At 38.1% G+C, this 15687-nt stretch overlaps 1 protein-coding gene across 3 annotated transcripts in view; it reads left to right on the top strand.

The window, feature by feature from the left end:
* The window catches only part of LOC116824461 (threonine--tRNA ligase 1, cytoplasmic), a 24142-nt gene extending 11079 nt beyond the window's left edge, over window positions 1-13063 (top strand). The window contains exons 9-19 of one of the 3 annotated variants that reach the window (XM_032779770.2): window positions 906-1052; window positions 2815-2913; window positions 3388-3554; window positions 4210-4372; window positions 5121-5258; window positions 7462-7539; window positions 7626-7726; window positions 9016-9120; window positions 10808-10880; window positions 11409-11523; window positions 11898-13063. In XM_032779770.2, the coding sequence (XP_032635661.1) occupies window positions 906-1052; window positions 2815-2913; window positions 3388-3554; window positions 4210-4372; window positions 5121-5258; window positions 7462-7539; window positions 7626-7726; window positions 9016-9120; window positions 10808-10880; window positions 11409-11523; window positions 11898-12046 (1335 nt within the window). In that variant the 3' untranslated portion in view covers window positions 12047-13063. Of the gene's footprint in view, window positions 1-905; window positions 1053-2814; window positions 2914-3387; window positions 3555-4209; window positions 4373-5120; window positions 5259-7461; window positions 7540-7625; window positions 7727-8918; window positions 8980-9015; window positions 9121-10807; window positions 10881-11408; window positions 11524-11897 lie in introns of those variants that run through there. The other 2 variants (XM_032779776.2, XM_032779787.2) reach the window with 2 other exon arrangements.
* Window positions 13064-15687: the final 2624 nt, after the last annotated feature.

Raw genomic sequence — 15687 nt, forward strand, 5'->3', positions numbered from 1 at the left:
GCGGCTCCGGTGGACCCGCCGCAGGCATGCCTGCGGAAGCTCTGCCGGAGCCGCGAGACTCGCGTGTGGGGCGGTGAAATGTCCCGGCGCCTAGGGCGCCAGAAACCCTAGCGCCGGTCCTGCCTGTAGGAAAAATCAGTGACAAGCATCTGTTTATTTCTTTTTATGTTTTCAAGGCTATCTTTTAAAGGAGACAGTCTAGAAATTTATTTTTCTAAATGAAAACTGAGAATCCTTCATGTTTCCAGGCCCCTCAAAGCATGGGGCTTACATGACTGCTAATGCTGGGTTAGCTTTCTGTACCTGAAAGTACTGCTTCTTTAAAGTGACATTCTGTACAAAAGAATCAGAATTAACTTGTGCAGATGCTTCTGGTAATTAGATAATATAAATTACTGGCAACCATTAATTGGTTAATTAGTGGTCAGAGTCCTTGATCTCCTTTGAACATTCAGCATCCTTTTGTTCAGTTAACTTTGTGCTTGAGATCTGTGGTGCTGCTGTATTTAAATATTCAGATTAAGTGTTCAATCCTCAAAACAGTATTTGTATTTGACTTGGAAAAAGAGTTATTTTTACGTTCTCTACTGTCTTACTGATCGTGCGAAGTTTACATTCATCTGTAATGTAATGACATGATACAAGTTAAAATAACATGGGCAAGTACAACAAATGCAGGATTATAACAATTATTTATTTATTTTTATGCATGCTGTGTTACTATTCCAACAAAAAAGCAGTGCATACATTTAACTGCAAGTATCTTTGTCTTTTAAACCAATATTGGATGACTTGTCAATTCTTTTCCCAAGAAGCAGTGAGATACGGTTGGATTAGCATTTATTCTTCCCCTGCAGCTGTTTGTATAATGTTTTTAAAAATAAATATATTTTTTTTAACATCAGAATTCTTCTACATATTGGGAGGGAAAGGCTGACATGGAAACATTGCAGAGAATCTATGGAATATCCTTCCCTGATAACAAAATGATGAAGGAATGGGAAAAATTCCAGGAGGAAGCCAGAAATCGGGATCATAGGAAAATTGGAAAGGTAGGTACTGTCAATATTTTTATTACTTTTTAAAGGACGTTGTCCTGATGATTAATCCAAAATATATTTCTTTCTCACCAAAAGACCCTCTGAAAACTGAGTACTATTAGCCACCCCCAAATGATGGCTAAAATTAGTTGGGTGACCCATTAACAAAACTAAAAGACTGATTGTTGCCATTGCAGATATCAAGGATTTTTCATCATAAAAATGTAGGAATTAGAGATGACTAGTCAGGCCACTTAGTCTATCCCTCTGTTCCACATGGGTTGTCTAATGTTGATTTTCTTCCACTACTTCCCTTCTAACTATTCCGTGGTCTAATGGGTCTTGTTTTTTGTTTCCTGATATTCATCTTAAATCTTCCTTTACTTAATTTAATCCTGTTACTCCTATTTATTCTCCCTTAGACCACCCTAAATAATTGTTCTTTCTCCTTAGTGTTCAAACCCTCCTCTATCCCCTCCACACGTAACCCACCTGTGGTTGCCTTCTAGCTAGGCTATACATGCATAATTATTTTAATCTCAGAAATCATTCCTTCTCTTGCCATATTATCCCTCCAGTTTTCTGTTGCCTGCTTACTTTTTGAATCAGCGTGGGATTAAAACTGACAAGATCCCTGTTCTCTGAATCTCCCAGATAACAGATTAATCTCCTAATATCTAAAATATAAATCAGAAAATAAAGTGTGAAGCAACTATTTGATGACTTAGATGCACATATGTGCTACGAATAATTGAACTAATTAATATATTAATCTAAAACTTGTTTACTGAGAAGTATACACACACTGAGTCTCCATAAATCCTGTTTAAGCACTGAGTCTCCATAAATCCTTGCCCAAGCTGACTCTCTCCTCTCTTGTTTGTACTCAACCTTGCCTAAATTCTAGCCTGTAAACTCAAGGCATGGACCTGACTAGCTATGTTAGGAACCTAATACACTAGTGAGAATTGTACAGATAATAAACATGATCTGTGTTTGATCACATTTCATATTAGGATTCCATTTATAAAGGTTTACAGGGGTTAATAAAAGATCAGTAGATGTCATAAGTATATTCCAGGAATGAGTCCTATGTGTGTAACAGATGGTTATAAGCACATCAGTAGAAGTTGTTATAACTATATGAGCCACATATTGACTTGCTGGAGACTCTGACAATAAAGTAACCAAGCATTACAACATCTTGGTCACTTATTAACCCTTTATAAACTGAATCTTAATATGAAGTATGTGTTTTTTTGTTCAATATGTATTTACATTTATTTCTTTCCCAGTTAAAAATGGATGAACTGGTGTAACATGATACATAGGATACTAACAGAGGTTCTCCAAAGAAAATGTACAGTACTAGACCCCACTCTTATGCCTACATTCTTAGCACAGGGCTTTGACAAAGTTTCTGCTTGCTCAAAATCCTGGGCCATTAAACCATCTCACCAATGAGTGGTGTCTGCCTGCCAAATGACTTTTTTCCTGCACTAGTGGGTAGGAGTGTTTTAAGGGCTCAGATTTTTGAGATGGGTCTCTAGTGTCACATGCCTTCTGAAAATCAGAATTACTGGTAAATTATTTTCTCCACATTTTTAATCTTGTTCTCTTCTGTAATTCTTATTGCTACATTCTAAAAATATCATTCACTGTCTTTAACAAGGAGTCTTAATGCTCTCAATTTAAAAATAGTGATTTGAACTGGAAAAAACATTCATGGATACAATTTAAGTGGGCTTACTGAATTCTACATTTATTTGTACAGGAGCAAGAACTTTTCTTCTTCCATGATCTAAGTCCAGGAAGCTGTTTTTTCCTCCCCAAAGGTGCCTTTCTTTATAACACACTCATGGATTTTATACGAGTAAGTAGGCATGTCTTAAAATTTCTAATCAACATAATTAAACATTTTTCCTTTCTCTTGAAGATGTTACTTTTTTCAGACTGGCCTTAACTCAGATGACACATTTTTGAGGTCCCTTCCAGCCCTACATTTCTATGATTCTTACTGATCCAACTATTGCATTAAGGCACTCCCACACAAAAAAAAATATGTGGTCTATGTATATATTTGTGTACAGATATACTGAAACTTTAGTGAAGTTATATGGGATAACTGCAGGAAGAATTTGACCTTAATTTTTTTTTTTTTGCTAATTATTAAATCACAATACATTTATAACTTGATTGCAGTCATCTAACCCTTACACGTGATCCCATTGACTTCAATAAAGATCTATTGTAAGTAAGGGTTGCAGGATCAGGCTTTTACTCTATGTAAAACACACCCTCTGTAACTTTTGTTTTGGCTGCATCACCTTTTGGATTTATTTTCTAGGAGGAATATCACAGGCGTAATTTTACTGAAGTAATATCACCTAACATCTACAACAGTAAACTCTGGGAAGCATCAGGTCACTGGCAGCACTACAGTGAAAACATGTTCTCATTTGATGTTGAGAAGGAAACATTTGCCCTTAAGCCCATGAACTGTCCAGGACATTGGTTTGTATTATCTTTCCTGTTTTCCTATTTGTGAAGGTAATGTTTTGAGGCTCAGGGAAATTATATTAACTTCAGTGCATTACTATATTATAGTAAAACATATACAGTAGACAATCCTTGTAGGGCAATCAGCTGTCCTCAGCACCTGTCCCAAGGTATCTTTAGAGAGGTTGAGTACAGTTCTGCCCCTGTTTATTAAATACATGTTTAGGGGGGAAAAAAGATATAATTTGCAACTCACTTGGGGTTTTTTGTAGTTTGTTTAAAATTTACATTGGATAGGGATGGGATGAACTCATGGCTAGTGAGTAGGACAGGGTGCTGGAAACCACTATGTTTAGCTTCGGCTCCAACAGGGACTTTGTTCTGTGGTCTTTGTCAAGTCACTTTTTTCTGTGGCTCATTTTCACCATCTGTATAATGGTTGCTATACTTGCCTACCTTTCAGGGGTGTGGAGAATTAGTGGTAGATTCTTGAAAAGTGTTATGTAACTGATAACCTGTTTACCTTGGTTTTTTCTTTGACTGGCCTAAGCTGATTTAGTTCAAAATGAATCTTTTATCTTGGGCCTTGTGGAAGATATTAGCATGTAAAAGAAGTCAAAGACTATTGGGTATAAGTTTTTCCTGCCTAAATATACTTTGTCTCTTCTAGCTTGATGTTCGCTCATCGCCCACGCTCATGGAGGGAAATGCCTATTAGACTTGCAGACTTTGGGGTTCTTCATAGAAATGAACTCTCAGGGACTTTGAGTGGTTTGACTCGAGTCAGGCGTTTCCAACAGGATGATGCACACATCTTTTGCACAATGGAACAGGTGAAGAACTTTTCAGCCTTGATCTTCTCTTGTCATGTTATTGTGTAGTTTAAGTGCATCATTTGTTGCTTTTATTTCATCCCTATTGCTAGGTTGCATCCTTCTAATTCATCTGGGATTCATATGTCTTAGATTTCTATATAATTGCTTAAGTCAGTATGCTATCATGCTCAGTGTCTACATCAGAAATTGCCAACAGTATAATGCCCTGATGTTTTATTAAGTTTTCCTTTTAGGGCATAAATGTTCATTTGCAAAGGAGAACAATAAGAATTTGAGATGTTACTGACTATGGGTTATTGAGTAGGCCTACCTGGAGTTGTATATCTACAGGAAAAAATCCTATATAGGATCTTACTTTTACGTATCTTGACACAAGGATATTGAAGCAATAATGACAGAGTCCCAAGAGATCGAATACAGGAAAAAAGTAATATATCATGAAAAGTGGTATACGAGTTAAAAAGGTGGTATATCATGGCGATGTTCTCCACTTAACTATGCTGGGTAGTATTTTATTCCATGAATGATCCCCAAAGATTTCAGTGGGGAGTAAATTAATACACTGTGTGAGAGAGAGTGGTAGAACCTGGCCTCAAAATCCCAAGCCTACAAAACATGCTTCTGATTCAGAAAAAATAAAGCAAGCCTGATAACAGTGATAAAACAATAGTAATGATCAACCAGTTTTCTGTGACAGCATTTTGATGATCTGTTTGTCAGTTGATTTGTGTTGCTTAAATTTCAGATTGAGGAAGAAATGAAAGGCTGTCTGAACTTTCTGAAGTCAGTTTATGCAGTGTTTGGTTTTACCTTTCAATTGCATCTTTCTACAAGACCTGAAAACTTCCTAGGAGAAGTAGAGATCTGGGACCACGCAGAAAAGGTAACGCAGGAAGGTACTTAATACTTCCATTCACAGAAATTTAATGCATTTTAATACGGCCAAATGTAAATGTATCCATCTCAGAAAAAGAATGTAGGCCATGCTTACAAGATATGGGACTCTTTCCTAGGAAGCAATGACTCTGAAAAAGACTTGGAGGTCCTGGTGGATAATCAGCTGAACATAAGCTCCCAAAAGAGTTAATGTCATCCTGGGATGCATAAACAGAAGACTCTTGAGTAGGAGTAGAGAGGTTGTTTTGCTTCTATCTTTAGCACTGGTGTGACTACTGCTGGGATACTGTGTCCCGTGTGGTGCCCACAATTTAAGGAAGATAATGGAAAAATTGGAGAGTGTTCAGAGAAGAGCCATAAGAACATTTAAAAGATTAGAAAACATGCTTTAGAGCAGTGAGCCGCAGGTAGCCCACCACTGATTTAGAGACTCGAGCTCAGTTTGTTTAGTTTGAAGAGGAGGTTAAGGAGTGACCTGGTTACAGTCTTCAAGTATCTACATGGGGAAAACGTTAAATAATGTGTTCTTCAGTCTAGCGGAGAAAGGCATAACACGATCCAATGGCTGGAAGTTGAAGATAGATGCATTCAGGATGGAAATAAGGCATAATATTTTTTAAAGTGAGTAATTAACCATTGGAAGAATTTATAAAGAGTCATGGTGGATTTTCCACTGCCAATTTTGAAATCAAGATTAGATGTTTTTCTAAAATATATGCTCTAAGAATTATTTTGGGGGAATTTCTATGGCTTATATTATACAAGAGGTCAGACTAGATGATCACAGTGGTCCTGTCTGACCCTGCAATCTGTGAAACATGCAACTGTCTAATGTCCAGTCTTGCAAACCTTCAGTCATGCTGAAGTGAGTGAGATTACTTACATGAATAGGAGGGTTTTTTTGTTTTTGTTGTTTGTGTGTTTTTTGTTTTTTGACTTTTTTTTGTTTTTTTTTTTGTAGGACTGGGCTCTAAAATCTGTACTTGATAGATGTGAAGCACTGACAAAATAAATCTCCTGATTCATATAGTTTCTTGCACATACCCATAGCTTGAACTGACTAACAGAAATTTCTTTGTTGCTCTCCACTCACTCTATAGATCCAAAAGCCAGGATTTAAAGTAATTGCCGTATATACTCGTTCATAAGCTGAATTTTTGTTAGTAAAAAAGGGAAGTACCAGAGACGGGGGTTGGCTTATGAACGGGTATAGAGAGGGAGAGGTGGGACACAGCTCCTCCCCCCAACAGAGGGAGCAAGGAGAGGCAGAGCCAGAAGGGGAAGAGGCAGGGCTAAAGTCTCTCTGCTTCTGGCCATGTTGCTCTCTCCCCAGCCTCCAAAGCAGCTGCAGCCGTGCCACTCAGCCCCACCCCCCAGACCAGGCTGTGGCCGCACGCCCAGGCACTGGCACACGCTGCGGCCACGCCACCCGGCCCAGCGTGCTGTACCATGCTGTGGTCGCACTGCCCAGTCTGGCCCACCGGAGCAGGCTGCGGCCATGCTGCCCAGCCTGCCGGAGCAGCTCCAGCCAGGTCAGAGAGATCCTCCCCTGGCCCTACCCAGATAAGGTGGGAAGGGGTGGGATGGGGAGGGGCGGAGGGTCCCGGGCTAGGGGTGGGGTCATGTGGGGGGTGGTCACAGGGGTTACTCCTCTGACCTCCAGGTTCATTCCCCCCCACCCCTCTCAAAAAAATTTCCCCACCCGTTGCTGTCCCGGCCCATCAGGGTAAGCAGCTGGTGTGCTGGAACACTTTGTTTACTTAGGTTTACCTCTGTGCCTGTGACGCTCGAGGTAAGCAAACCATCTCGGCCCACCAGCAGCTTATCCTGATGGCTCGGGAGCCAGAGTTTGCTGACCTCTGAATTATAGGGTCGGCTTATGAACTGGTTATAAAAAAAATTCAATTTTTACTTATCCATCCGGGGGGGTCGATTTATAAATGAACCGGCTTACGATCGAGTATATGTGGTACGTTTTTTTAGCTGTATTAGTTCAAAACTCTTTATATTGCTAAGATATTTGAGTCAGTCCTACTCATTTTCTTACTTTGTATGACTTAATCTTTGAAGTACAGTTCTTTCCCTCACCTTCCCCTTCATGGGCAGCTTTGGTAGGACTCTGTTAAAGAAATACAATGTTTAAAAAAACTGTAACGTTTCTACTACTTCTCTTTGATTTTTATAATTAGCAATTACAAAACAGTTTGAATGACTTTGGAGAGCCATGGAAGTTGAATCCAGGAGATGGAGCATTTTATGGTCCTAAGGTTAGTAAATTGGTGCAGTTCTGCAATGAAGCTCTAATGCAGCTTTGTAGGTGCATAATAGAGTAACTAAGGCATTTCCTTTGCAGATTGATATTAAAATCAAAGATGCTATTGGCAGGTACCATCAGTGTGCTACCATCCAACTTGACTTCCAGCTACCAATCAGATTTAATCTTACCTATGTTGGGTAAGTGCTTGAATTCTTAATCTGTCAACTATATGACAGACAATTTTTTTACTTTCACTGTTTGTAGCACCCATTAAAAATGAGTTAACCAAAAGCAGTTTAATTATTTACTGGCCTTTGGACAAGCTACTGGCCTACCACTAAATGCCTAGGTGCATTAGTGGGGAAAGACATCCCCAGCAGTGGAAATAAGTACTTGGATTGGGCCCTGAGCGGAGGATTTTCCCCCTGATTTTAGTAGTGTGTTCAACTGCTCAGTTTCATTGTAAATGTAAATGACCAAAAAAAATTGATAACTTGTCTGTCTGGTCTGCTCATCCTGAGGAGAACTGAGTGCATCTGACCTTAGGTAGCCTTTGAGGAAACTTATTTGGGACAGACACACTAATCAATCACTATAGTCCAATGCCTCACTGAACACATTACGTTTACACATTAAATTATCAGCACCTTGCAGGATTGCGTTTTTGACACAGTCACAATTTTAAAATAAAGATCAGATCAGCTGGGTTATCTTTGATGGAGGTGCATAAATCATACATGAACAATTCTTTAGAGAAGGGAAGTACCATTTTTGGTTTCCAACTTGAGAGAAGAACACTTCCTTGTTGAATAAACAAATTTGTGATAGTCATGTTGTCCTTGGACAAGTACTTCCATTAGTTTTCGGTTTTTCTGGTTTGCCACATTTGATTGTAATTTCTCTCTCCTGACTTTTTTTAAATAAAAAAGCAGGATCTTTGTTTTGGATTTGATCTACTCTTGCTACTTATTCGTCATCTGAAGTCCCAATTGTTTATTTTTCACAGCATGATGATCATCACAGAAACCAAAGGATTGAAGTTTCAGATGGGAAATAGGCAGTAGGAACAGGGGAGATCCTAATGAAGATAATATTTTAATGTAAATATCAGTAAAAATGAGTGGAAAGAAGTATATCAGAGATGAAGATATATAGATGTGGACCTGAGTCATAGAGCTGGAATCTGAATCCAAGTTCACAGTGGTTTACAAAACCAGGGTTTTCTTTTGTGCCCATTTCTCATTATACCTAGGCAGGATTATTTCAAACTGCTTTAGCCATCAGTTATTTCCTGAATGTCAGTATGTCACAGTAAATTTGAAGTTAAAGCTGTTGGATTTCATGCCATTAATAACTTGCTAATATTTAATATTTTAGTTATATAAAAAGCAAAGTAGAAGATGGAAAAATGACAGTAAGCTTATATGTGCACTGATTAAGGTAAAATGTCTTAATCTTCTTTCTTTCTGATTTTCTTCCTTTGCAGTAAGGATAGTGATGATAAGAAAAGGCCAGTGATCATTCATAGAGCTATTTTGGGCTCGGTGGAGAGAATGATAGCTATTCTAGCAGAAAATTATGGAGGAAAATGGTATGTGACACATGTACAGTACTAAGAAACAATTAGGCACATAGCTAGAAGATACAGAAACTTCCTAATAGCCAACACAAGACTCTTAGCAAAAGTAGCACAGGCAAAACAACCAAAAGGTGGAATGTCTCATTAAGGCCTGAGTGCCATAAAAACATTAATATAATGATTCATATTTAAAATATTAAGATTACTGTATACAGTAGACAAACTCAAACAACATAATTGTAGACTAAAATAAAAGATTAGAAATTCAGTTTTAATTATTTCAGATTATTGTAAAACTAGTACAGTAAGACCATATTATTAATATGGCAGTTTAAATGTTCGCAGAATACATTTTATTCACCCTTCATTATTTAGCTTGCAGATTCATTTTTTATACTTATATGACTGTTGTACATATATAGATCCATAAATTAGAGAGTTTTAACATATATAAATAGTGAAAGCTGCTCCCTTATTCATGATTAATATCTGAAAGATAGCTTCTTCATGAATTGATGATAAAGAGGTACCATTGAATGGAGGGGGGCAAAAAGGGAACAGATCTCACTCATGAACACACAGTCCATCTATAATTTTAAAAGTATAAAATAAAGAAAAATTGATCATGTGTGAAAAATTAAAATACAGACTAGTTATGAAACCAACTTGGAAAGGAACAAGAGATCAAAGTTGTGTATATATCTTCATGCCCTGTGGGTTTGTATCCTGAGCTCATTCAAGGGATTCCAGACTTTTATCTAAGCTAGTTGGGTACTAAAGTCCCAAGCAGGAGTGCAAAACCCAAGGGTGGTGGTGTCACTAGGATATTTCCTTCAGAGAACAATACCTACAAGTGATTTCCCTTTACACCATAATATGAATTGACTCCAAAGCAACCTGAAAATGTTGATTGTTATACGGTAACGTTTTCTCTCTTTTTAACAACATTAACATGAAAGTAAATTTAAACTTAAACTAGTAACCTCTTTCCATATTTTTTTCTATTGTTCTAAGGAACAGTGGTGCATATAATATTCTGTAGTGTCTAAAGATCATCCACTATTTGGAGACAATTAGCCACAACAGAGGTGGATTGAATTCATGACATTTATTTTAGTTTTAACAGTAAATTTCAGGGCTTCTGTTTATTTAACCCAGCTCCAAAATTATTCATTAATATATTATGTTCTAGGTCAGGGTTCTCAGCCTTTTTCTTTCTGAGGCCCCACCAACATGCTATAAAACTGCCATGGCCCAGCTTTGCCTCAACAACTGTTTCTCTGCATATGTAAGCCAGGGCTGGCCTTACGGGGTAGCAATCAGGGCAATTGCTCAGGCTTTGGCTTCAGCCCCACATAGTGGGGCTTGGGGCCCTGGGCTTCAGTCCCATGCGGTGGGGCTTTGGCTTTCTGCACTGGGCCCCAGCAAGTCTGACTCTGGCCCTGCTTGGCAGACACCTTGAAACCTTCTCGCAGCCCCTCAGGGGGCTCAGGAACTGCTGTTTTAGGTGAATTGGGCAGGATAAAGATCATGCCTTAGCCTAGATGTCTAATTAAATTTTAAAATTTAAATATTTTTGAAAATTATTCAGCTACTCTTAGGGCATATAAATATTGGTATGAATGGAAGGTGTGTGTTTTGTGTATGTGTATATACAACATATTTTTTATATAATTTTTATTTTTGTTACATTTGCCAGGCCTTTCTGGCTCTCTCCTTGCCAAGTCATGGTTGTCCCTGTGGGGCCTACTTGTGAAAAATATGCTCAGCAGGTAAGAGTAGACTTCTTTTAAAAAATAGAAATAAATTTTATTTTATAATCTATTGGATAACCTATAATTCCATCCTAGAACAGAAACATGTAACTCTTAGGAAATATAGACATGCTTGACAGAGATGAAAGCATTATTGTCGTAGTCTTTATTAATTTATAAAATTGTCATGAATCTAAGATGGGGACATGTAATTTCTAAACCAAATCATTCTTTTGGGCTTTCTTGCTGCTTAGGCTTCAGTAATTCTCTAATATTAAAAAAATAACATAGAGTAGCCATCTTGAATATTGTAATCAGTGTTTTATTATAAAGATGTCTATTAAGCTAACAGAATAAATTTGCCCCAGTCCTGCCAAGTACATAAATTTTGTATAATTTTCTGAAGTGAATAGTCTCTATGATTTCAATGGAACTCCTCGCAAGAGCATATTTATGCATACTTAAATGCTTTGCACAATCAGCATCATGATCTCTGGTGATATATATACACACCGTAATATTAATGAAACTTTAACTTTCTTTTAGGTTTGCCGTGATTTTTTTGAAGCAGGATTTATGGCTGATGTTGATCTAGATCACAGCTGCACATTAAACAAGAAAATAAGAAATGCACAGCTTGCACAGTATAATTTTATTTTAGGTAATTGCGTATTTTGGTTTCTGATCATTGTTTAAGTGTTTTTCTTTTTTAAATTTTGGTTATAAACTTCAAATGCCGGCATAGAATTTGATTTTCTTTTAAATTTCATAATGTAAGCAGGAGATTAAATAGATTTTTAGCCAATAAGTTTAAAAAAAAAAAAAAGAGTAAAGGAATAGGTATGAGTTTAAAATAGTTTTATGTTTAAATGGTAGGGCATACCTTCTTGAATGTGTGGAAAAGACTAAGATATGGGGCTGGAGTGATGACCAGCATTGGTCCCAATGAATTTTTCTCTAGTAGTTATTTACTCTTCAAAAGTTACAAGCTTGCTGCAGATCCATTAATGTCTTTCTGCAATATTCCTCTTGCAGTGGTTGGAGAAAAGGAAAAAGCAAACAATGCTGTCAATGTGCGAACAAGAGACAATAAGGTTCATGGAGAGATTTTGGTAACATCTGCCATTGAAAAACTAACGCAACTGAAAAAATCACATGCTTTATATGCAGAGGAAGAATTCTGAAATAGCTGCTAACTGAGAGCCATGTTAACTCTAAATGAAACTGATTATTTTTCCTCCTCTCTCTAACACCGTTGTGCTTATTTGCAAGATCTTTGAATTAATGCACAAAAATGGAGCTGATGTGGGTGCTTTTGGGATAGTGTGAAGGACAGACACAAACCTTGGACTCCTCAAGCAATCACATGAATCCACAGCAACTGGAAAATTCCATTTAGAAAATAAACCTACACGTATGGTACAAAATGTATTGTTCCAGCTATATAAATAAAGCTGGAGCTCTATTAAAGTGGTCAAGAGAAAAACACTGGAAAGTGTACTTGCTGCTACTGCTAAAAAAAAACTTAATCAGATAGTCAAAAGTAGCTATGTAAGTTATTTGTCTGGCATCAGAAACTTGGCAGCTTGTAGATGAAATTAAAATGCTCCTCATATATTTGTTTTGACATCAGTTTTCTCAAATATTTTTGTTTGGGCATGTCTAGTTCCTACTGGACTAATGTCTACAGGCCACACACGTATTGGTACTATTGTAAGTCTCAGCAGCAAAGACAGGCACTTAATGGGCATTAAGACTGAATAACCACTTATTTCAAAGGTGACCACCTAGAGAGAGGTTGAATTATACTGTCTAAGCAATGTAGGAAATGTAGGTTGTTGGCTGTAAGGTTCTTGTTCTTTGAATACATGGAAAACCTCCGTTTACAGTGCTGTAAACTTGGCTCCTTTCACAAGTACTAAATTCACTTTTAAAAGACTTTTAAAAAAAATAAAACCACCCCTCCATATAATGTATTGTGGTGTTTCTGCTTTGTTTGGGATATGGGCACTAGAAAAATATGTTGAAAAATCTGTTACATGTAAATTTCCTTAATTATTTTATCTCTACAACACAGTTTATTGGAAACATCAGCCTAGGTGTATGTTGAATCTAAATTTGTACTTTTAATTGCTCCATTTTGTAATTAGATTAAAATGTTCACTGTTCCTGGCAGTTGCAATAAATCTTAAATACAACAATCTGTTTTGAGATGTTTATTCTCTGTACAAGTCTAATGATCTTATTTCATTTTTTTATACAGTTGTTTCAGTAATGTGGCTTGTCTAATTTTTGTTCAACTTGATGATACTAAATTGCACTAAACCAATTGTCTGAAGCAATCTAAATTTGGTACACTGATTTACATAATTAGTTACCTAACATCTTAAAAAATGAAGCAGAAAGTAGGATTTAATGTATAAGTATTTTACTTAAACAGAAAATTCAAAGTTAATATTAACCTTCTGTCTGACATTAGTGCACCTTTGAGTCTACTCTTTGGGCCCAGTCCTGGGAGTCCTTGAAAATGCAAAATTACCTATACTAATCTGGACCTTGAAGAGCAGGACCTAATTTCATCTGTTTACAAAGAGTCAGTTCCTTGCAGTAGCACAGGTGTACGACAGTGATGTTGTGCTACAACTGGAGAAGAAGCAGCCCTAATAAAGTACAGTATCACAAAAAGATGTAATTAATTTTACAGCATTCAAAAATGTTTTACATTAGATAGGAAGACATGATTTGTGTCCTGAAAAGTTTACAATTTAATTTCAGTATGATGCAGTAAATGACACTTCTTTTTTTATTTAATCAAAAAAGTACGTAATACTGACATTAGTCTAGTATGAAGCGTAGTTTAAAACCTGTGGAATTTGCTGTGTTCAAATTGATGTTATAAAAATATTACTAAGCAAATATATGAAGTGGTATTTTGGAAATATCATTCATCTGTTAACTAATAATGTCTGTAGTGATCGTTTTCCTGCTAACTGTGCAATGCCTTTTTCTTTATTTTCTTCCTAATTTTTATTTCACTTCCTGTTCTATTAATGGAAGTCAAGGAGGAAATATTCTGTCTGCTCAAGTAACTCCCTGAAAAAGCACAGGAACAGATCTGTACAGACACATGCCTAGAACTCTGACCAGGAGTATTCTATTACAAAGGAGATACTTTATACTGTTACTTAAAAAAAAAAGTTGAATTTTTCTCCCCTTTTCTTACCTCATGGTAACTTTAAGAACTTTGGCAATGCTTACCCTCACTTCCCTGCTCCCCAAAGTTTTTGAAGGCTAAGAGTGAAAAGTTCAAGTAAAAATAGCTTTTCTCCTCTACACAAGATGCCAAGAAAGAGGTGTGAAATATATGGCCTAGGGCAGGGGTTCTCAAACGAAGGGTCGGGACCCCTGAGGGGGTTGCGAGGTTATTACATGGGGGTGTTGCGAGCTGTCAGCCTCCACCCCAAACCCCACTTTGCCTCTAGCATTTATAATAGTTAAATATATAAAAAAGGGGTCACTAGTACAAAAGTTTGAGAACCACTGGCCTAGGGGCTGCATCTGGCCTATCTTATGTACTTATGTGCCCTACATGACATACTTAAGCTATGCAGAATCTAAGCTTGCTTTTTTTTTTGTTTTGTTTTAGGGTAAATTTCTAGGACCTCTGACTGCAGCTATAACCTTCCAAATACAAACAGTTGTAAATCCATTATATGTCCACTTGCATTTGCAGACAGTCTGAAACAATGACTCTGATACAGTGTCATCTCATGGCCCAGTAATGGTGTGCTCTTCTAATCGCCGTGGTGTCTGGCTGCACGTAATCAGTGGCCAGGTGATTTGCCTCAGCCTCCCCCTTACTCTCACAGAGATTGTGGAGCACACAGCAAGCAGCAATAACAATGGGGACACTGGTTTGGCTGAGGTCTGAGTGAGTCAGTAATGTGCACCAGCGTGCCTTTAAATGGCCAAATGCACATTCTACCACCATTCTGCACTTGCTCAGCCTGTAGTTGAACAGCTCCTGACTACTGTCCAGGCTGCCTGTGTATGGCTTCATGAGCCATGGCATCAAAAGGGTAGCTAGGTCACCTCAGGGATACTACGAAGCATCCAACTGTTATTTCTTCTGGTCCTGGGAAGTACATCTCCTTGCTGCAGCACGTTAAACAGAGTCAGTGTCTGAAGACGCAAGATCAGGACCCTCTCCGGCCTTCTCCATGTGGATGTTCGGTGAAACGTCCTTCGGTGAATCCGCAGTGCTTTGCAGCACCATGAAAAATGCTTGTGGTTTACAATACTGGGTGCTCTGGTGCTCCGGTGACCAAGGACTAGGATATCGGTTCCATTAAGTTGCCCCCCTCACAGTTAGGGAATCCCATTGCAGCAAAGCCCATCCACTATGAGCTGCACGTTTCCAGCCACCACAAACCTACATAGCAGAGCGTAGTGATTGCTGGCTACTGCATCAACACGCACCCCCACAGAAGTATTTCCCCACTCACAAATTGATTCCCCGACTGACCGGTAGCTTCTGGGGCGTTGCAGAGCTTCCATAGGGTCATTGCCCCACCTGCTTCTCAACTGTGAGGGTGCTCTCAAAATCTGGTATTTATCTGCGTCAGCAGGGAAAGCCAAGTCACAAAATGTTCCATGGAAAGTCCCTTTGCGGAATGCGAAAGTTCTCAGCCACTGGGAATGTCCCCACACCTGCAAAAACTAACCAGCGGTCACCGATCCATTCTCGTGCTTTGTTTCCAGCCAAAATTGCCAGCAGACACCTCCTACCGCAGGACATCCAAAGTGCAGGGGCCCTGGTTTGAGA

This window comes from Chelonoidis abingdonii, chromosome 9 (assembly GCF_003597395.2).
Source record: "Chelonoidis abingdonii isolate Lonesome George chromosome 9, CheloAbing_2.0, whole genome shotgun sequence".
Classification (NCBI taxonomy): Eukaryota; Metazoa; Chordata; order Testudines; family Testudinidae; genus Chelonoidis; species Chelonoidis abingdonii.